Here is a 22,958-nt window from a genome sequence, read left to right on the forward strand (position 1 = left end):
GTCCACCGGTGTTTGTCCTTCGGCAGCCAAGAACAGAATAACAGCACGTTGGTCCTGTTTGGACGAATTTGGTAATAACGTCGCCGTAGTTCACGTGGCAGCATTATTAACGCACGTACCTCGGCACGACGCGACTGCCCCACTAATCCCTTTACCTACATATCCGTACTAATATACCCGCATCGGAGTCGCGCGACGTAGCATGCCCACTGTAGCAACACCCTCAAACGGGAAATTTTTAAACACGCCTTACATTAAAACCAGTCGCTTTTACTGTATGGTTTTATTTATTTAGGAATATGAATTAATTTTGTTGGAAATTACTACACCTGTGATGGCTCCCCCACACATTGAGTTGATGTATGATTTCAGTGAGCTTGGCAGACTGATATGTAAAAGCACGTTCTAGCTCGGTGAGGAGGAATACTATCTTAGTACATACTTTCCCAGCACGCCTCCTCAGAGACATGTAGGCTACCTGTTACTGCTGGTAGAAAAAATGATAAACTTTGGAGGTTGGAAGATGACAAGAGTTTACCAAGGGAAGTCAGATAGGAAAAGGTTACATTTCGCTTGTATTGTTAGGATACGTAGTCTTTACAGCTTGTAGTATTGCAATTTTTTGTTGTTAAAAGCAGGTATTATTCGCTTCAACAGAAACGTTCCCTTACTCATGACGGCATCCTTCTTCTTTGTTTTCCTAGATTGTGAATTCAGAATATTTGATGTTTAATTTTCTTAAAAAAAACTTGTTACTCCCTTGATGACGATAACTCTCATAAATACGTAGAATCAAAGTTAACCTCAGCTAGGATGCCCATGGTCGTCAATGCATACTCACAAGTTGAGAGACCCTGTGAATCACGCTTTTATGCCATTTCTTCCGACAGGTGGGAAAGAAGTGATGTATTCCAAACCAAGAAACACTGACGACCAGTCTTCCAATTGAGGACTCAGCAGTTCCACAAAGACTTCCTTATATAAAGATAGGTCACGAAAACAGGTAAATTGAGAGGAAAAGAGTATAATCATGTTTCATTTCTAGCACTTGGTACCTTAGGAAAGAAAACCAGCATCCATTATGTATGGGTGGAAATATGATGAGGTGTAAATTTAATTTAATTATTTTATTCACAAGCAGACGTTTAATAAGGAAATGAACAGAAAATTGTCGTTATCTTGCACCAAAATTGCACTTCAGCCATTACAAAGTTCCTCGATTACAGGTGTTCAGTAATTGATTTGGTTCTCGTGCTTCAGAACGTGGATATGGTGGAGATCTGGATGATGTGCTCAGCTGAGGGGTTCTTCTCCTTGTTTGCCATGGACTGTAGGTCAACACTCTCACGGTGTGGCGCTACACAGCTGTGGTTATTCAGCTGAGTACGTGTCGTCATGTCCTCCACAGCCCCACCTGCCAAACAGAAGAAAGAGAGAGAGAGAGATTGAAGTATGCCATTGCAAAGCAAACATCATTAACAGCTTACAAAGTGGTTCATCTGAAATTAGAAAGAAGTGTTGGTATTTGTGATTACTGTTGTAGTGAGAACTAGAAATTGATGACTATTCCAAGTTTCAATCGAAGTGAAAGGAAGGAACACATCAAGGCATTAAGTGGGGACCAACACCTTTAACGACTAAAAATCATACTAAATGACTCATTTTCTTTCTCAGAAGCAGTAAGGGTGACTAAAATGGAATTTGATGAGAAAAATACAAATCTTTTCCCAACTTCACCGTATGTGTAAATGCCACATAATGTATGTATGTCATTACAGAAATTCAGGTGTTCAAAATGCCAGTTGTATAACGTACACACGTTTGCCATTTTTCTTACAACATTTATGAATATCAATATATATCATTGGTTATTCATAAAATATACTTACCATACTTATATCAACAAGCCATAGTAAAATAAGTGAATCATTGTAAATATTGACATTTTTAATCAAGCTGATTTTAAGCGCAAAATATTAGTTCTAATTTCTCAAAATATTACATTTTAAACTTAAACTTAAAGGACAGAGCTTCAGTTCTACTGCGGGTTGTTTTCCTCCACACACTGGAGAAGAACACTGCATATTAATTGAGTATCTAGAAACTCTGGGGGTTGTCAGGGACACAGGCTTGAAAAATACGTTTTACGGAAAACGGGCCACAAACTTACTCAAGTGTTGGAAAGCTTCTAGAATTTAGAAGTCTAAAGTGAGTGATGGCCTGCACTCCTTAGGTCATTACGTGAAACGTATAATTAATATCGACGAAAATTCCAAAACTGATTCAAAATAGGATATTTCATAGTACATGAAAATATATATTAAGAAATGTAATTTTCTCTTAGCTTCCTTCTCAACTGACACCACTTTGGTATTGAAAATGCTAATTATCATACCATCACCGCTATAACGTCGCTGCCGGGACAAAACCTCCTATGTGAAATATTTTAGCTTAGAACTTTGGCCAGTCATGTTCTGTCATTTAAGGTGCAATATTGTATGAATATGGTCAAGGCATTCTCGCTCTTCATAACGTATGTGCTTCAGTATATCTCCAAAAATAATATCCCATAGGAAGATTTTTTCCCGGCAACGACGATATTTTTTATAATAATATCATTACAAAGCAAGGTTTATGGTACGAATATCCCACTACAGCGTAACATACAAACGATCTCGGTAACTTGAGGGGGTCTCCTGTCCAACCAAGTTCAAGGCATGTGTGTTTTAAGGCCACTTTCTGTGCTTCTATTGCGAGCTATAAAAGGGTGGATTATTTTAATGGAAACAAATTCTGTTGCTCTTTTACAATTATAACTATTCTACAGGTATCTGTGTTTCTCTATAACAACAATTATTAATGGAATCCCCGTATTCCATTGTCCAGATATCCTCAAATATTTGCCATTTTCTATCTAATTATTATAAACAAAACATTAGTAACGTCAAAACAAGAAAAGGTATTTTAATGAAAATTTCATCAAATGTTACTGTAAATATGTTCTAGTTCCCCGTAAAAATTCATATGCTGAGACTAAAATGTTAAGGACAGGAATCATGTTCATAACATATGCAGGTGTCCTTAAACTTTTGGTAGCACCTGTACATAGAAGCAATGCCAAAGTAAGTTTGAGTTCCGGGATTACTACCGTACGTTCCAGAAGTGTAGGTTCCCGCAGGGTCTTTCGACTTAGATTCTCTCTTAACGTAAGAAAGGTGTGTTCCCAGGTAAGAATAGTCCGTAAGTTTCATCTCATGTTTACTTCAAGGGTACGGATGTTGCGTCGTGGTGTGGTACGTCCATGTGCATTAACGATTTTTATTTATTGTTTATAAGAACATTCTGTATTATTTACGAGTTATATTTCATGTGTATACTAACTAGGCCTATGTACAGTATAAACAGACTTTGCCAAGCGAAGAATACAGAATTTTATTTGAAAATTCTCCTCCATTTTTACAGATTTAGAATTAAAATTAACACCGACAGGTGGATAAAGCATGTGCCACTATGCAGAATATTTCCACTGAAAACTCAACTAAATTATATTTAATTTATGGCTACTTGGAGATCGATGTTTTTATGTATCTCCTGTAGGGATGTTACTTTACTTTGAAACGGTTATTGCATACCACGGTCTTTATATTCCGTTCACTGTATAACATATTATACTGCTAACGATCAAATGATAAAACCATATATTAAATAATTCCACTATTAAATCTCATAATTTCGTCTTTTATCCACAAAGTTGTGGGATCGAGTTCTGAATAAGTAGTTTAGTATTTACCTAAATACGAGGGACAAATTACTTTTACCAGAGATTTACTTGAAATTTATTGACCACACTTCCGAAGCTAAAACCCGGCATTGTGGTATTTCTAAATTCCTGCAACAATTGAAAGGTGTTGCTACTCCGACCACTACTCTTATACCTTCATATCTTCCACATAATATAAATAACATTTGTTTGAGCGCCAGTTGCTTTTTTAAGAAAAACAACAAAATTCGGTAGAGCATACCTCTTATATCAATTATCTCAAGGCGTGAGGTGATAAACTCACATATCTGGCAATATACAGGGATATGGATCAGGACAATATTAAATTACTGTTGCATTTCCACAATTGAGGATTGTACATGGAACTGGAATCACTTATTATAATTAAAAATAAAACTGAGTTTATGACTAAATTTACGTCACAATGAACAATCATTTACGTCTTTTAATTTAACAAAAGAAATATATCGTGAGATTTGCGGTACAAAGAAAAGGAAAATTTAATCTAAACAAAAAAAGCTATTGGCATGAACTTGAAGTGCGATATGATATCGCCGCTGATTACACTCTTCTTCATGTTATGAATGCATAACATGTCTGATGCTTTAATTACCTGTTGTCTGCATACACCGCTGTTGAACTTGAAATTCTTGGGAAAACCTGTGAGCTGAAGTCGGGAGCCGTCTGCTGTAATCTTCTTATGTCACAAGGAGTTGGCCTACATACCATGTACGCGTGTAGGGCTCCAATGTAATTACGTCCACTCAATATATTTTAAATAATTGGAAAATATTATAGAAACATCTTGTAAAGTCCATCCTCACAAGAAGATAATGTTTCTTTAACAGCATAGTACCCGTCTCTGCTCGGATACAACCACCACTTGTAGACTTCCTCGATGATTACCTCTTCAAACACAACTCTTAGCTCTGACCATCACACTAAGACCACTTCTTCCATTTGATACATCAGACTGTTACATATGATCTGCACGATATGAACTGCTTATGAACTGAGTAAGAACAGAATACCTCTCCCCACCGTCGCCTTGACTTTATATAACCTCGCGATGACGACTCATCTCCCCACTCCTGTTCATCCCTTCCACTTCCACATACAGTAGCTGGCGAATACTGACACTTGGTCGCAATCACGTGTCCACGCACTGATGTCATCAGTCATGTGTCGTCTAAGCGTACCCAAGCGGTCCGAGAATGACTATGCCGAATGCGTCACCGGGAAATCTCCTTGTACACAACATTCCCAGTTAAACATAGCCTCGATTGCAAAATACTATGCCAGCTCATCTAGCCAAAGTTACAAGCCACAGCATGACAATATGAAACCAACAAATCTCACTTACTACAATACAGAATAATTACAAACATATTCACTTAACCTATGATTAAATACAATAATATACGCGATACCTAATTATTACAGTCTAAATGATGAGAAACAGAATATATAAAATCTAATGAATCGGGTTAATAATAATAATAATAATAATAATAATACTAATAATAATAATAATAATAATAATAATAATAATAATAATAAATACTGAATGGAATCTGTAACCCTGTTGTACGGTTACAGAACGCCTCCCTCATTAAATAATCGATTAAATGAATCGATTGATTCATGAAATATCTACAGAACATGTCTGAAATCGAGTACACCATAGATACATGTATAAAAATGCCCTTTACAAATTTGGTACATAGTATCATCCATCTGGATGTTCGTTGTTACACATATAAAACATTTATCAATTATCATTTTCACTTTGATTATACAGTATTATTTACATACAGATTACATTTCTTTCTCACTTCTGTCGTTTCAAACGTTCATTGAGTGTTCAAAAGTAATTCTCGAAGACATTTCATTATATACCCTGTCTCCAAGCACTGGAGTTTATTGCACTGCCGTGCCTCACTTATTATCACAACACACGCTAATTTCACAGAAGTCCTGTTCGCAATGCCAGCTTCATAAAATATGGTGAATTAACATAATAATGAAAATTAATCAACAAACTCACATGATATATTTCTTAAGATTTCTTATATTGTATGTGCCTACGATATTTCCTTCCTTGTCTTCTAATGAATAAGCACATTTCCCAATCCGTTTCACTACGGTGAAGTATCCCTGATATAACAAGAAAAACTTAGAAAATTGACCAGCTTCTGCTGATGACGGGAGTGGCACTCTGAGTAAAACCTTGTCACCAAGCTCAAATTCATCCAATGTAGTCTTACAAAAATAATCATGCACAATCTTACCGTGTTATCCTTCTTAGGTATAATAACAAGTGGATTTAAATTAGGACTACATGATGGTTCAATTATATTATAATCTAGCATAATGTCAATCTGCTCTTCAACAGTGCTAGCGTATTTTAACGGAATGGGATATTTCGGTCCTACAAAAGTTGGGTTATCAATAACATTAAATTTGTGTTCGTAAAGATGTGTTCTACCAGGCCGATCGCTAAAAACATCACTATGTGATATCAATAATTCACACAATTCATCCTTCTGACTTTCCGCTAAATTACATTTCTCCACTGTCTCATACAATTCATCTCTAGAATCTCTCTGTATGGACACATGGCAGACATCAATATTTTTCCTAATATTAGGAATTTCACAAGATCCTTCCGTACTAGAACACTCTTTATTCGCACTAATTTCTGACAAAACATCATATGGTAAACTGACTTCCCTGCTACTCTTTCCCCAAATAAGATTGACATTACACAGATCAAAATTTAATTTAGCCTTGTGACACGTTAACCAGTCGGTACCTAAAATAACGGCATAAACTAAATTAGGCACAACTAAGTATGGTTGGAAAATACATTCTCCACTTATGCTAATGGGGACAGCTATTTGTTTATTCACTCTTTGAGACTTGTTTCCAACAGCTGTTACGATGAACGTATTCCTCACTGGAATTTCCGCTACCTCATACTTCTCTCTCAAAACTTCCTCATACAGCTTGGAATTTACACATGACTTCTCACTACCAGAGTCCAACAAAATCTTAACTTTTCTGCCCCATATCAGCAGTTCAATCGTCGGTGTAACAGTAACACTACTTAAATTATGCTCATTACATAATATAAGATCACTTAACAAATCTTGCCTTATATCTAAATTTAAATTACACTTATAAAAAATTTTGTCTACGATTAAGTCGTCACTTAAAACATTTGAATTATTGCTACTTAGGTCACAATCATGTTCACTTACAACTATAGGCTGGTCGACATTGTCATACTTATCTACCTTATACGTGAACTCACCATTTACGGACTGTTTCAGTGACCTGTTTATACAGTCCGTTGCGCGTTTAAAGTACTTGGTTCGGTTACGACTTGTTGGTTACACACCTCAGTCGGCCTCCCCTGTTGCCTATTTCCTCTAGCGTCATTATTATTATTATTATGGCCTGTATTCTCCCGCCTCCCAGCTTCTGGTTGATTACCATAATCACGCCTCCCAGTCCTGAAATTTTCCGAACTATTTTGATAATTTCTCTCCCTGTGGAAATTATTATTAGGTCTCTCCTGATATTCTCTTCTGTAGTTACGATTATTCATAGTCCTGTCCTGATTATTAGATTGGTTACCCCTTCCTTCTACATTCCTATTTAGTGTCCTATTATTATTCAAGCTACTACCTAAAGCATCAAAACTTTCCAACAAAATCTCCATTTCCTTAATAGTCTCCACTCTTTGCATACAAACAGCTTCTCTTATTCTATCGGGATAGTGCTTAGCCATAAGTCTAACTATATCAGCCTCAGGTCCAATACATTCTAAATTTCTCCACACCAAAACATGAGCCAAAAAGTATTCAGTCATTCTAACACCCTCGTTAGAATTATACCTGCCAAACATTACTCTCTCTCTCTCTCTACTCTGAACACCTTCACTCCAAAATTTAGCCACGAATTTCTCCTTAAATTCAGTTAGACTAGACATCGAGCTTTTATATACTTGAAACTAAGACTTAGTCTCTCCTACGAAAGCATTAGATAAGATCTCCAATACAGTTTCCCAGCTAATAATATTGTCTCTTAATTGAACTGAAAATTTCTTCTCTACTACTCTCATAAATTCCATCGGGTTAAATTCTTTCCCAGAAAACTTAGGTAAATCATGATCTCTAGTGATTAAACCATTATTTACAATTATTTCACGTACATTTCTACTATCACGCACTTCTTTCTGGAGTACTCTCTGGCAACTCAGAAATTTTTCTTCCAATGTTTCCTCAGCCTTTTCTTCAATTTTTCTTAGCTTCTCCTGTAATTTTTCTTCCGATTCTCTCACCTTCTGTGATAATGATTTTTGTTCACTCTCTAGATCACCTACTTCTCCAAGTTTTCTTTCCACATGTTCTACCCTACTAATACATTTCCTAGTTTCTTGCCCCACTGTATTGGTTATCTTTTCAAACCTTTCTTCTACTAACTCATTGATTTCTCCTTTATTAGACTCGATCTTGGCACTTAATTCATCAATCTTATGCCCTTGTTTGATGCATGTTTCACTAACTTGCTCTATTTCCGTATGGAGATTGCTCCGACCCAATTCCATCTCAGCTCTGATGTCACTACACTCCCTATTTACCTTACTTTCTAAATTATTAATTTGCTTACTTATTTCTAACACCTTATGATCTATCTTATTACTAACATCATCGATCTTCTTATTAATACTAATACCCTGAGCTTCAATTTTCTCACTAATGACCGCTTCAATTTTCTCACTCATAATATTATTTTGAGATTCAATTTTCTCACTAATAACCGTTTCAATTTTCTCACTCATAATATTATTCTGAGATTCAATTTTCTCACTAATAACCGTTTCAATTTTCTCACTCATAATATTATTCTGAGATTCAATTTTCTCACTAATAATATTATTCTGCTCAGCCATTTTGGACATCAGCAAATTAAATAAACCCAGGTCAATCACCCCTTTACTTTGATCTTGCGTGACAGCGTTTTCCTCAGTTTCTACTATTTTCTGACTTTCAGTAGGTCCCACCTTAGTCACCAACTTCCTATTTATGTTACCACCTTGGATTTCCTTGGACACAATAACCTCAGCCTCATCACCTGACTGCATATTGCTATCCTTGTCCATCTTCGGTTTCCTACTAATTTTTCGCGATCTCAAAGCTATTTCCCCTTGCACTTCCTCTGACATTGCCCCTTAAATACAAACTTCAACAAAATGACCTTCCTAACATTACTCGGTGAATTTAACATGTGCGTATTTATTAAAAGAACTGATCCATGTATATTGCCATTCAGAAACACTTTTTCTGAACCTTTCGAGTCCCACGTTGCTGGCGACACGTTGTGGCTACTCCGACCACTACTCTTATACCTTCATATCTTCCACATAATATAAATAACATTTGTTTGAGCGCCAGTTGCTTTTTTAAGAAAAACAACAAAATTCGGTAGAGCATACCTCTTATATCAATTATCTCAAGGCGTGAGGTGATAAACTCACATATCTGGCAATATACAGGGATATGGATCAGGACAATATTAAATTACTGTTGCATTTCCACAATTGAGGATTGTACATGGAACTGGAATCACTTATTATAATTAAAAATAAAACTGAGTTTATGACTAAATTTACGTCACAATGAACAATCATTTACGTCTTTTAATTTAACAAAAGAAATATATCGTGAGATTTGCGGTACAAAGAAAAGGAAAATTTAATCTAAACAAAAAAAGCTATTGGCATGAACTTGAAGTGCGATATGATATCGCCGCTGATTACACTCTTCTTCATGTTATGAATGCATAACATGTCTGATGCTTTAATTACCTGTTGTCTGCATACACCGCTGTTGAACTTGAAATTCTTGGGAAAACCTGTGAGCTGAAGTCGGGAGCCGTCTGCTGTAATCTTCTTATGTCACAAGGAGTTGGCCTACATACCATGTACGCGTGTAGGGCTCCAATGTAATTACGTCCACTCAATATATTTTAAATAATTGGAAAATATTATAGAAACATCTTGTAAAGTCCATCCTCACAAGAAGATAATGTTTCTTTAACAGCATAGTACCCGTCTCTGCTCGGATACAACCACCACTTGTAGACTTCCTCGATGATTACCTCTTCAAACACAACTCTTAGCTCTGACCATCACACTAAGACCACTTCTTCCATTTGATACATCAGACTGTTACATATGATCTGCACGATATGAACTGCTTATGAACTGAGTAAGAACAGAATACCTCTCCCCACCGTCGCCTTGACTTTATATAACCTCGCGATGACGACTCATCTCCCCACTCCTGTTCATCCCTTCCACTTCCACATACAGTAGCTGGCGAATACTGACACTTGGTCGCAATCACGTGTCCACGCACTGATGTCATCAGTCATGTGTCGTCTAAGCGTACCCAAGCGGTCCGAGAATGACTATGCCGAATGCGTCACCGGGAAATCTCCTTGTACACAACATTCCCAGTTAAACATAGCCTCGATTGCAAAATACTATGCCAGCTCATCTAGCCAAAGTTACAAGCCACAGCATGACAATATGAAACCAACAAATCTCACTTACTACAATACAGAATAATTACAAACATATTCACTTAACCTATGATTAAATACAATAATATACGCGATACCTAATTATTACAGTCTAAATGATGAGAAACAGAATATATAAAATCTAATGAATCGGGTTAATAATAATAATAATAATAATAATAATACTAATAATAATAATAATAATAATAATAATAATAATAAATACTGAATGGAATCTGTAACCCTGTTGTACGGTTACAAAGGATGTAAAATGTGTATCTCTGTGTTATATTTACTTTTCATTATAGTTATTATGTATTAGTTGATAAAAAATAGGAAACGTCACACATTGTCTTTATATATTTAATCAAAGAGTTAAATATGAACATAATTCTTGCGACACTTCATGCATTATCTTGACCATCGTGAAAAGCAGATTACATATGTTAGTGATAAGTTGGAAAAATGTCTGCGTAATTCAGTTTTATGTTGAATAGATATAAACCCATTGGTATTTCCTAAAAAAAGGTATTAGGTTATGTTTCGCTTATATTGTAAAGAAAAGTAGTCTTTACAGCTTGCATTCTTGCATTTTTTGGTTGTTAAAAGCAGATATTGTTCGCTTCAACAGAAACGTATCCTTACTCATGACGGCATCCCTCTTCTTTGTTTTTCCTACATTGTGAATTCAGAATATTTGATGTTTAATTAGCTTCATAATAACACTTGTTACTCCCTTGATAATGATGCTTGTTGTTTAAAGGGGCCTAACTTCTAAGGTCATCGGCCCCGTTACTCCCTTGTGAGACGCAACTTACATACTTCAAACTTTCTCCCTCTAAATCGTAAACAATCGTAACAATCGTTGGATGCAACTTACCCCCTCGCGCATAATTTATGACGGACCAGGTCGAAATCACTGAAAACTAGTAAGTTTGTTTAGTCTTGTACTTGTACTGATGGAGACTTAATCAAAAAGTAGAGAGAATCATTAAGAACTCTCCACACCAGCATGAAATATTCGAAACTGTGACAAACTTCCGCTCTGCCGTGTCGACAAGAACTCAGCGTACGTTGCAGTGTAGGCTATGATTGTGGCCACATTAGAGCGATACTATCAATAGGGTGTCTGAACAATTGGTTTGAATGTAGGTTCGTCTCGTGCACGGTTTCTTAAGTGTGCCTGTGCAGAATTCACTGAGGAATTGTTTGACTCTGTAATAAAACATCCAGTTTTATACGATTCTTTTTTATAATTGGTTGTACGTCGCACCTGCACAGACAGGTCATATGGCAACGATGGGACAAGAAAGGGTTTAGGAGTGGGAAGGAAGCGACCGTGGACAGAAATAAGGTAGAGCCCCAATATTTGCCTGGTCAGAAAATGGAAATCAACGGAAAACCATCTTCAGGGCTGCCGAAAGTGGAGTTCGAATCTACTATCTCCCGAATGCACGCTCACAGTCACAGCTGCACGACCCTAACCCCACGGCCAACTCTATCGGTAGTTTTATATGATTTATACTTATAGGAACGCAAGGAAAGTAATTAACTATAAATTCGCCTGCCTTAGTGGCTTAGACTGTTGAGGCGTAGGCCTTCTGAACCGAACTTGGCTAGTTCGATCCTGGCTCAGTCCGATGGTATTTGAGGGTACTCAAATACGACAGCCTCGTGTCGAAAGATTTACGGGCGCGTAAAACGAACTCCGGAGGGACAACATTCCGGCACCTTGGCATCTCTGAGTGTAGTTAGTGGGGCGCAATACAAATAACGTTTTAAACATAATTTTATTGGAATCAGAAGAGACGGTAAGTTATTCGCATCTCATTTGTTTTTATTAGCCATTTACATCATGACAGTGTTCAGTTCATAAATAATGATAGAGAATGAACTTGTTTACGCAGTTTATTTTAGTACATTCTACAATAGTTGCTATAGATTACAAATAATGCGAAGGGCGTACTATATTGTTTCACACGTTTTTTCTACCCAAATGAAGTACATTGCACACCAGTTGTTATGTCCACCTTTTCAACATAATCTCCTTGTAACTGTATGCACTTATGCCACTGATGTGTCAGTCTCCCCAGATATTCCTGAAACCATTCTTTCGGAGTGCTGCGTACCCATTCCTTGACAGCTGTGTGCATTTCTGCAAAATACGGCAAACGGCGACCACGCAGATGTTTCTACATGTTCTCGAAGAGGTGATAATCAGTTGGTGCCAAGTCGGGATGGTGGGTGTGGCAGCACCGTGAATCCTATTCGATCAATGGCAGCGGTAGTCTCTTGGCTAGTGTTGAGCTGGGCATCTTGTAGAAGCCCACCTTTAGCCCATTTTCCTGGCCGCTTAGTTTGAATAGCACGACGTAAACACACATATGCTGTACTGTTAATTGTGGCCCAAACTTACAGCCAGTCAATGAGGATGATGCCCATTTTGTCCCTGTACACTGTCGCCATTCGCCTGCAAACTGATGGCACTGTTCGACATTTCTTTGGCGGTGGACTGCCCCTTTGCTTCCCATTGCACCGATTGTTGTTTCGTTTGTGACTCATGGTAATGGGGCCATGTCTCATCACCAGTCACAAGTCTAACCATGAAGTCGGCTGGATCTTGATCATGGCGTTGCAAATGTTCTCTGAACACGTCCACACGCCTCTGCTTTCGTCTGCAGACAAGAGTCTGGACACCCACGTGAATGACACCTTCCCCAACTGTAAGTGGTTGTGCACGATCCGCTGCAGAGTGTTTCGTCTAAGTCTCGTGGCTGCCTCCATTTCCGTAAATGTGATACGTTTGTTTCTTTGGATGGCCTGTTCTACCGGGCAATGTTTGTTGGTGTTGACAATGTCACATTCCTTCCAAAACTGGTCCCCTTGTCCATCGATGTGCGCCCTGTTTTCCAACATTCCACCCAGTTTTAAACTGTTTTCCGTGACGGCGCATGTTCTTCACAGACTGCCACCAAGCGCCGATGAATTTCTGCAGTGGTCACGCCTTCTTTCCATAGGGACCAAGTCGTATAGCACTGTCCCTGACGGTTGCTTTCCATGTTGTTTGCTCCAATGCTGACAGTGTTGTTATGAAATGGCTATGACGTGTGCATTCGTTGGCCTTTTTGTGTGTAGTGCTACCAAACGCTGGAACAAGACACACGTTACACGTCACCACCTTCAAAAGTGAAATGTGAACCATACCTGGATGTACAAAAAATTAAGTGTAAAACAAGACACTACGCTCCTCGTATAATTCGCTCTTTCCGAGCCTATGTATTACCAGTGTTCGAAGTAAAAACAGTATGCATACGGGGAATGCATTATGACAATTATCATTCCATAACAAACATTATAATTCTGCAAAGTAATTTTACCAAATAACTGATGTTTGCTTCTACATCGATCCATGAATGAGCCTCTTCTTCTTCCGATGAGGAATACATGATGGTATTAACAGAAATTGCGAATTAGAGTCGTCACTTCGGTTTGAATAAACACAGAATTTTCTTTGCAGCACCAGTGTGAAGTTTTCGTCACTGCCACTACTAATATTATTTCACATTCACTCTGGAGTGGAGAGCATAAATTTGAATATATTGTACACGGTGGGCAAAACAAAGGTAGGGGCCGATGACCTTCGATGTTAGGCCCTTTAAAACAACAAGCATCATCATCATCATCATCATCATCAAAACAAAGGTAAGGTAAGGGTTTATTCTGCCCGAAAACAGGTGCAAAACTCCGCAGAGGTGTGCCTGAGCCGGAGTTTACGTACGGTAGAGTGGCAAGTTCCTTTCCGCTCCTCCATTTCCTTACCCCCGCCCACCCTACCAACAGCGCGTGGCAACCCATCCAAATCTTGACCACGGCCAATGTTGCTTAACTTCGGAGATCATACGGGATCCGGTGTTTCAACAGGCTACGGCCATTGGCGGCAAAACAAAAGTGGTCCGAAAAATATTTCTAAGACTGACGTGGAATGGACCCTTGAGAACTGCCCATCCTAGGAAATGCTGGAATCCGTGATTTCGATGCACCAATCAATTGCTGTCACATGTCTGCGCGTGCGAATCTCCCGAGTACATCGCTGTGTCATTACGTGTCAGTGAGTGAGAGGAGCACATGTGTTTAGTGACCAGTTGAATGCAACACAAAATGGTGCTCGCGATGAAACACCGCGTATTCATTGTCGAGTGTTATGGAAAGCACGATTCATGTAAAACATGTGCGGAAATGTTTTCGTAAGAGTTCAAAACTGGAAGTTTTTCAGCAAAACTTCCAACAAAGTCTGCAATTGAAAACTTAGTGGCAAAATGGTGTGAAACGGGCTCTGTAGCGAAACTGTCTGAAAGGAGTTCGAACACCGGAAAACATTACTGGAGTGAAAGAAACCCTGGAATGAAGTCCGACGAAATCAAAACGCCGTTTATCTGTGCAAGTGGGGATTACGAGATCGTCGCGCCAAAACTTTATCAAAAAGGACCTGCATCTGTATGCTTGCAAATTTTCTGTTGTCCATGCTTCAAAGCGTCCAGACGGTGAGTTCTGTCGGTGGTATCTGAGTGAAATGAAGTGAGGAATTTGGAATCTTCAGTTTTTCATTTCATAAGATGAGTCCATTTCCAGCATGTTCTATGAGGTCCTGTAAAAAGGGTATTTCCCCCGTCATCGCACTGTCAACATTTTTCGGGCCAGTTCTATTTTGCCCACTCGGTATAGCCTCGGTAATGCGTCATCTGAATGTTAAGATGTGGAGAAATAAATGTATAGATAATTGAATTAAAAAGTAAAACGTGACATCTGTGAGGTTCGCGAAGATCTAGGCTTAGTACTCATTCATTTTAATAGATAGTACTGTGTTTTTCAGTCCAACTCTGTGGTTTAGTGATTAGTGTGATTGGCTGCCAAACCCGGAGGCTCGGGTTCAATTTCCGGCTGTGCCATGAAATTTGAAAAGTGGTATAACGGCTGGAACGGGGTCCACTCAGCCTCGGGAGAACAACTGAGTAGAGGGGCTTCGATTCCCCCCTCAGCCATCCTGGAAGTGGTTTTCCGTGGTTTGCCACTGCTCCTGCAGGCAAATGCCGGGATGGTACCTAACTTAAGGCCACGGCTGCTTCCTTCCCTCTTCCTTGTCTATCCCTTCCAGTCGTCCCATCCCCTCACATGGCCCCTGTTCAGCACAGCAAGTGAGGCCGCCTGGGTGAGGTACTGCTCCTCCTCTCCAGTTGTATCCCCGACCCAAAGTCTCAAGCTCCAGGACACTTTCCTTGAGGCGGTAGAGCTGGGATCCCTCACTGCGTCCGAGGGAAAAACCAACCCCGGAGGGTAATAATATTATGAATGAATGAATTTTTTCTTAGAATTTTATTCCTAAAATGATGGGGAATTTTAGAATTTTGTATGAAGGAACATAGATAATTGATCGGTATCATTTACATAATTATTAATCATGAATGTAAAAAACATCAAAGCTGTGTAAATATTTGGAGGCACAGAATGTTGTAAGAAAACATCTATTTCATTTCCAGATCGTGGTTGCGCCTCTAAATACAGCTACGTGTCAACGTTCAGGGGAGAAATACTGACCCGCAGCACATATATCATACAGAATGAAAATTCGGTGATATAATTCATTTAATACTGAAGCTTAGATGACAGAACATTTCTGGTCAGAGTTAAACTGAAATATTATTACATATCAGTTTTTCTAGGCGCAACGACGACAATATTTAATACAATTTTGCACAGATATTTGTAAGTGATATCTGTTTAAGGATGATGAATATAACGTATTACTTGCAGATGATATATGTTCTTACAACGATGTCGAACACTTAACGAGCACCTCTGACTGGAAACCTGTATGAGAACACATAATAAATATAAGAGAGATGTCCAGGACAAACACAGTTAAATATAACCCACACATCTGATACTACTCTATCTGTAAGCTCGTTTTAAAAGGTACTACAAGTTTCCCTCTGGCTCCACCCGCAATGTACAAGGTATTTTGCAAAGTTTAGAGTTAATGAAATAAAGAACATGATCTGCTGTGGTAATAGAATGTAATATTATGTCAACAAAAATACACCACACAAACAAATTGAATTAAACGTTCCTTGGAGCAACACTACGCGCCGAACTGTTTAAAAGTCCTTCAAAGATCATCATGGAGACAAATGTACTCATAACTTCTCTTAGAATCTACCAAGTTAAGTAGTTATTACCTCAAAAGAAAGCGCTTGATCCACTGAGAGTTTTTAGACCAAAACTAAGTGCGTTCCTCAATTAGAACGAAATATATGATTGCTTCAATGAGATAAAATGTTGAAGAAATGAGACGTCAAATTGAATGTGCACTCATAACTTTCCTCAGAATCAACCAATTTGAATAGTTAAGAGCTGAAGTGAAAGAGCCTGATCCACTGAGTGTTCTTAGGCCAAAATGAACTCCGTACCTCAGTTAAAACCAATGATATGATTGCTTCAAAGAGACAAAGAATTGAAAAATCAAATAATTTGAGGAAGGTGGAAGTTAAGTGGTTCATAGTACCTGATGACAAGCCTGTGCATGAATACCTTTCAGTTAAAAATGAAAGAAATCGACCGGATAGAATGGCTGGACTGACTGACTTTAGTTTTCATAACTTTTTTAAAATATATTTTCTTATTGTTAGTCATTTAAGCCCACTAGTGAGCGCTTATGAATAATTCATTTTGGATGACCGAGCTCGATAGCTGCAGTCGCTTAAGTGCTGTAGGTATCCAGTATTCGGGAGATAGTAGGTTCGAATCCCACTGTCGGCAGCCCTGAAAATGGTTTTCCGTGGTTTCCCATTTTCACACCAGGAAAATGCTGGGGGCTGTACTTTAATTAAGGCCACGGGGCCGCTTCACTCCCACTCCTAGCCCTTCCCTGTCCCATCGTCGCCATAAGACCTATTTCTGTCGGTGCGACGTAAAGCAACTCGGAAAGAAAAACATTTTGGTTGCTCGCTTTCCTTCCCAGTATCTCTTGATCCTGCTATTAGATTTTCCTTCCTTTATTGTGAAACAGACTTGCGAGATTTAACAACCTTTGGTAGTGGAGACCACGAGTTTAACATTTTACAAAATTTGGGGCGTTTTGAGACATCAGCACATTAACTCAATTCTAAAATTTGGTAATGATGTACTCGGTTGATCTGAAGATACGTGAGTTTAATTTTACGTAGGGAAGCTGAAAGAAGAAACTAAAACAGGAATTCCAGTATCGGAGAAGCACATGAGAGCTTTGCTCAGCTACACAAGAAGTACATATCAGCTTAATTCATTATGGCGAAGGCGGTCGGGTATAAAACTAACCACTTAGTGTCGAGGCTGGGTATGATGGAAGCTATTACCCTCCGGTCCTCCCGAGGCCTTCGTGGCCTGTATGGAGATGAGTTCACTAATACATGCATGAATAAGGGGACCCTAATTAATTTAACATCCTGATACTGCATCTATATAATACCAGAGTAGCACACGTCCCACTTCCCGCGTTTGGGTTTATTTCTGGAATCTCACGATTCGTTACGCTTTCGCGGTGTGTATTTCATAGATTTCGATTAAATGCATAATTATAACAAAACTTAGGCATTACTTTCCTCATAACTCAACATCTGTATCCCAATATCCTGATTACTCATCAACGTACATAAGACGGTTTGTTTTACGTTTATCAGATTTAAAACAATCTCCGATTAGGTGCACAGAAGTTTGGCTCATTGGCTAAACGGTTAGCGTAGTGGCCTTCGGATCAGAGGGCCCCGGATTAGATTTCCAACCTGGACATAGATTCTAGGGGGTCTCAATTCTTCTCGGTTCAAATATTCATTTACAGCACATCATACTACCAACCACAGAAGCATGTAATGGTACTCCACAAACGGTTGTCGTAAGGAAGGGCATCCGACCATGAAACCGGTACAAATAGAAATAAAGTGCTGACCCCAACAAGTACAGAAAAGCACTGGAAGACAGAAGAGGAAGATTAGATACACAAAAGTTGAAAATCGGTTTAGTTTGATTTTGATCGTTTTCCATAATATTACGGGAAAATAGCCGGATAGAATATCTCGAAACTCTGTGTTTGAGTTCAGTGACAGCCGGATTGTGTACAAGCCTGTATATTATTTGGTTAGAGTGTCCTGGTATAGCAGTATTAAGGGGATTAAGACAGGAAACGTCAAATTTCTCCCGAAATGTTTGTTGTATCGAAGAACGGTGAATAATAAGAGTTGCGCAAAATGTGGTTTCTGATTAATATTTATGTTTCATCCATTATTACCTTACGAGTAATAATAAGAATGATATTCGAGATGCTATGTTCCCTAAAATTTATCACCAACACCATTACAGTGATTAACTCTTGTTCTTGTTGAGGTGTGCTGTGTCTTCTATGCTGCATATCAGCTCATTTTGAAAGTATCCTTGCTGAACAGATTACGAGGATAAGTTTTCTCTAATCATACAAAAACTAACACATCAAGGGCAAATGCAACTGCTAGTCTTACACAAGTACAAACTAATGCTAATCCTCATGCTAGAATCTGAGAGTGAAATAACTGAACTGTAATGAAAGCTACAGGATGGTCCAAAAGCTATGAGAAGAATGACTTCTAAAAGTCACTGCACAGTAATGAAATGAGTCCTGAAAGTGAGGTGACTCCATTCACAAGGTAGTTTGAAAAATTAATTAATTATTTTACGAACATATGATAAGGATACACAGTAGTAAGACTCTAATTCGTGTTTCTGTGCAACATAGTTCAAACACTTTTTCCAACAACATACCAAGGCACCGGTGCCGGCATTGAACAGAATCTGTGTCTAATCCCTTAAGCCACGGCCGTACAGCCATTGAATCGTTTACCAGCTTGGTTATTCTTCAACAGTCTGAAGATTTGGAAATACCTGGGTGGTAGGTCCAGGTTGTATGGAGGACAGTACTGTACCTCCCTCTGGAAGTGTCATAACAATTCACGTGTGCCGTTGGCTGCGTGTTGTCTGGCGATTCCTATTCAGAGAAACAAAGGACGTTTTGTGTGAATTGCTAAACACAAACGCTCCAAAGTGCCACAGTAACTTACATCATTCATTCTCGCTCCCATGGTGAGAAAAACAACCAGAAGCACACCCTTGTCATCCCAAAAGGCCGTCACCGTAACCTCCTTCGCTGATGGGGCTGTTTGGTCTTTCTTGCAATGTGAAGACGAGGGGCGTTTCCATGAAATGGTAGCCCATTTCGTCTCCGATGTCGTACGATACACCCATGTTTCATCTCCTGCAACGATACGGTGTAGAACCGGCAGTCCTTTCTCAACAAATCATACGAAGTGCTTAAGAGACAATACTTTCCCAGTGAATTTTTGAACTTTTGTGGGTACCTTGGCGACCAGTGTGAACATGTCTTCAGGTAGTCCACCAGCTCATGAACTACAGTGTGTACACTTCCCACCAGGATGTTGAATTAATTAGGAATTTCTATAACGCAAAGATCATTCTGGATCAGACCGTAATAAGACATACATTAACACCTGTGATGGACGTGTTTGGCCGGCCAGATCGTTTCCTGTCATGCATATCCTTTCTGCCGTTATCGGGCTCATTACACCAAAATCAAATTTGTTTCAGTGACACAAGATTCACACCGTACACATCAACAAGTTGTCGATAGATTTCCGTCGATGAGGTGCACTTCAGAAGCCAAATCCGGATAACATCACGCACTTCCACGTTTGACCATGTTTCTTTGTGTGCAGCCATCCTTCAAATGACATTGTGAGGTTCCGACGCAACATACTTCATACACCATCTAACGGCTGTATGATAAATCTTTGGCCAGCTGCATCGTCCCTGGTAGAAAAATTCGAACACGACGGGGAATATAACATCCATGAGAGCTCATAATACAGGACCTAATTTTTGAAGCGTTTTTGTATTTTTATGAACAAACACTAAAACCAGTTCCTGTTTTGCAAATATGTAGTGAGTTTATCAAGCAGAGCTACAAATCTAGATCCACTGTACATTTTTCTCTCCGGTTGTCAAAATTCCGATTCTATTAGGTTTCAGGTTCGTGGAGACGCAATTTTCTAGAGGAGATATATTCTTCAGAAATATTGTATACACCTTGTAACAATAGTGTAAAATGCCATTGACTTGACTGATGTGTTATCTGTTCTTCACGATGGACAAGGAATTTCAGAAAATGTCATGAGAATGAAGTTGCTATTTTACCGTTCGATTTAATATTCAAAGAATTTTGTGACGCTCATAAATCCAATATATTATAATGAATATATTTTATTTTGAATATTCAGCCCAAAGACAGGTTGGAACATCAAAAAACTTCGCCATAAACTCATAGATGGCCTATACATCACTAAATAGGAATACAAGGGAAGTGAGGTAGTCTCCCGTTGTTTTCCTCCCCGACCCAGACGTTGCTAGTGCATATCAGTCTGCCGAGCCCTTGAAAAACACGCACCAGATGACCCTTCACATCATTCATAACAGGATAGGCTGCATAATGAATGGAATTCATTTCTAGTATCGCTCATACTTATGTCATATTCATATTGTCAAAGGCAAGGATGGGACTGAAAAAGCCAGTAACAAGTATTTGGGAGATAGTGGGTTCGAACCACACTGTCGGCAGCCCTGAAGACGGTTTTCCGTGATTTCCCATTTTCACACCAGGCAACTGCTGGGACTGTACCTTAATTAAGGCCACGGCCGCTTCCTTCCCACTCCTAGGCCTTTCCTGTCCCATCGTCGCCACAAGACCTATCTGTGTCGGTGCGTCGTAAAACAAGTTGTAAAAAATAGGGATTGAGACAGATCAATGAGAGTAACAAATTTGTTATAGCCCATGCCAGAAGACATAGTACACTGTCAACATTAATTAGAAGTAACAGACATGAAGGTAAGCGAGAATATTCGCTGGTACAAACAGATGGGAGCAATGGTAGGAGGGTACTCAATATGAAGATATAAAGGTTAAGAAAGGAAGGAACTAGATCGATGAATTTGTACTCAATAGCCGGCTTTGGTGATGGGGTCATGTGAGGTGAATAGAGGAGGGTAAGAGAAGTAGAGGGAGAAAAAGACGACGATGGTTAGACTCAGTTTCTAACGATGTAATGATAAAACTTATATAGATAAATGAGGCCATAGAGCTATTTACATCAAAAGGATTGTGAAGGCATTTAGTAAATTCACTCCGCGCAATTTGGAGTTCAGGTTCGTGTTTTGAACGTATATTAAAGACTGTTGATCTGTCGCTCCTACTGTTCTCGGTTGTGAAATGTCACTTCTGGATAAAATTCTCATAATGCCTCCATATGTGTATACGGCAGAGGAAAGGGTATTTATGTACGATAATTATGTGAAAACAGAGTCTTGCAGGGAAGTCGTTAGTTTCCAGATGTACACCTCCACATAGAGAGACCATACGGAAACTCGTAAACAAACTGAGAGGAACTGGTTCATTACTTGATAAGAAGCGAAGTGTTAAAAACGTGTACTTAAGAAGGAAGAAGTAAACGAAATCGCAGAAAGATTAGAACATACACCTTACAAAATCCCTAAGACGACTTGAACAAGACTCCGTGGTTTTTGAAGAGTTCAGCATGGCGGGCTACGAATATGTTACAATTGAAATCTTTCCTGTCGTAAGGTACGGGCTTATATACTTAATTCTAAATTCTTATTTTCTTAGCTGCATTTTAATTATCTCATATCCTGAACGGATAAAGTGAGCGAAGTGCTATCCTTATTGCTATGGCGCGGAGCGAGGGGTGATGAGTCAACTCCTGGCCAACCGATGAGAGAAATTCACTGTATTTTACTAATAATATGTATAAATAATTCAACAGTAAACGTAGTGACATTTAAATGGAAAAATCAATATTTCTTATTCTGCTTTGTGAATGACGTGTCCGAAATCAGGTACAAAGACAAGGACTCTTATTCCTGTTGAAGTGCAAACTAAGAGTGTAGGATACAAGGATAGGTGGCACTTGTTGCCTCCATGCCTCTCATTCCTGTCTATCAGCCCATTTCGGCGACAATAATTAGTGATATACATCATTCGGATACATCATTCGCCGTTAACATAAGGTTCTTACATCGAATAGGATTGCTCTTACTAATTCCGATTGTATTATTAAATTAGTTAAAATCTTTGTACGGATAAAGATTGTTCCTTCGGGGCAGAATTGACCTCCGTGTGTTCATAGAACGAATAACACGAACACGTTTAAATTCTCGACAGAAAATACTTACGATACTTCTTTGGTGGAGGGACCTACTGACACGCCTAATCTGTAGTTGCTAACTTACCAGATCTACGTTGGTGGGGTACAGCAACCAGTTAACTGTTATATATAGGCCTATACATTTTGGGGGTATATATCTGCCCCAGGTCAGTTCAAGAACCTAACGCTTCTTAACTTTCGTGTGCCTTTGACTGTTTTCCTATTCAACCATTAAAGGGGAAATGGCTAAATATTTTTCGACTGAACGTTATATGTACCTTCAAGAAGCTTCT

General features: G+C 38.8%; 1 protein-coding gene across 1 annotated transcript in view; it reads right to left on the reverse strand.

Annotated features, from left to right (window-relative positions):
- Positions 1–1,256: 1,256 nt before the first annotated feature.
- The window catches only part of LOC136877707 (neuropeptide Y receptor type 2), a 981,897-nt gene continuing 960,195 nt past the window's right edge, over positions 1,257–22,958 (reverse strand). The window contains exon 9 of the mRNA XM_068228711.1: positions 1,257–1,414. Within this exon, the coding sequence (XP_068084812.1) occupies positions 1,257–1,414 (158 nt within the window). The remainder of the gene's footprint in view (positions 1,415–22,958) is intronic.

This window comes from Anabrus simplex, chromosome 7 (assembly GCF_040414725.1).
Source record: "Anabrus simplex isolate iqAnaSimp1 chromosome 7, ASM4041472v1, whole genome shotgun sequence".
Classification (NCBI taxonomy): domain Eukaryota; kingdom Metazoa; phylum Arthropoda; class Insecta; order Orthoptera; family Tettigoniidae; genus Anabrus; species Anabrus simplex.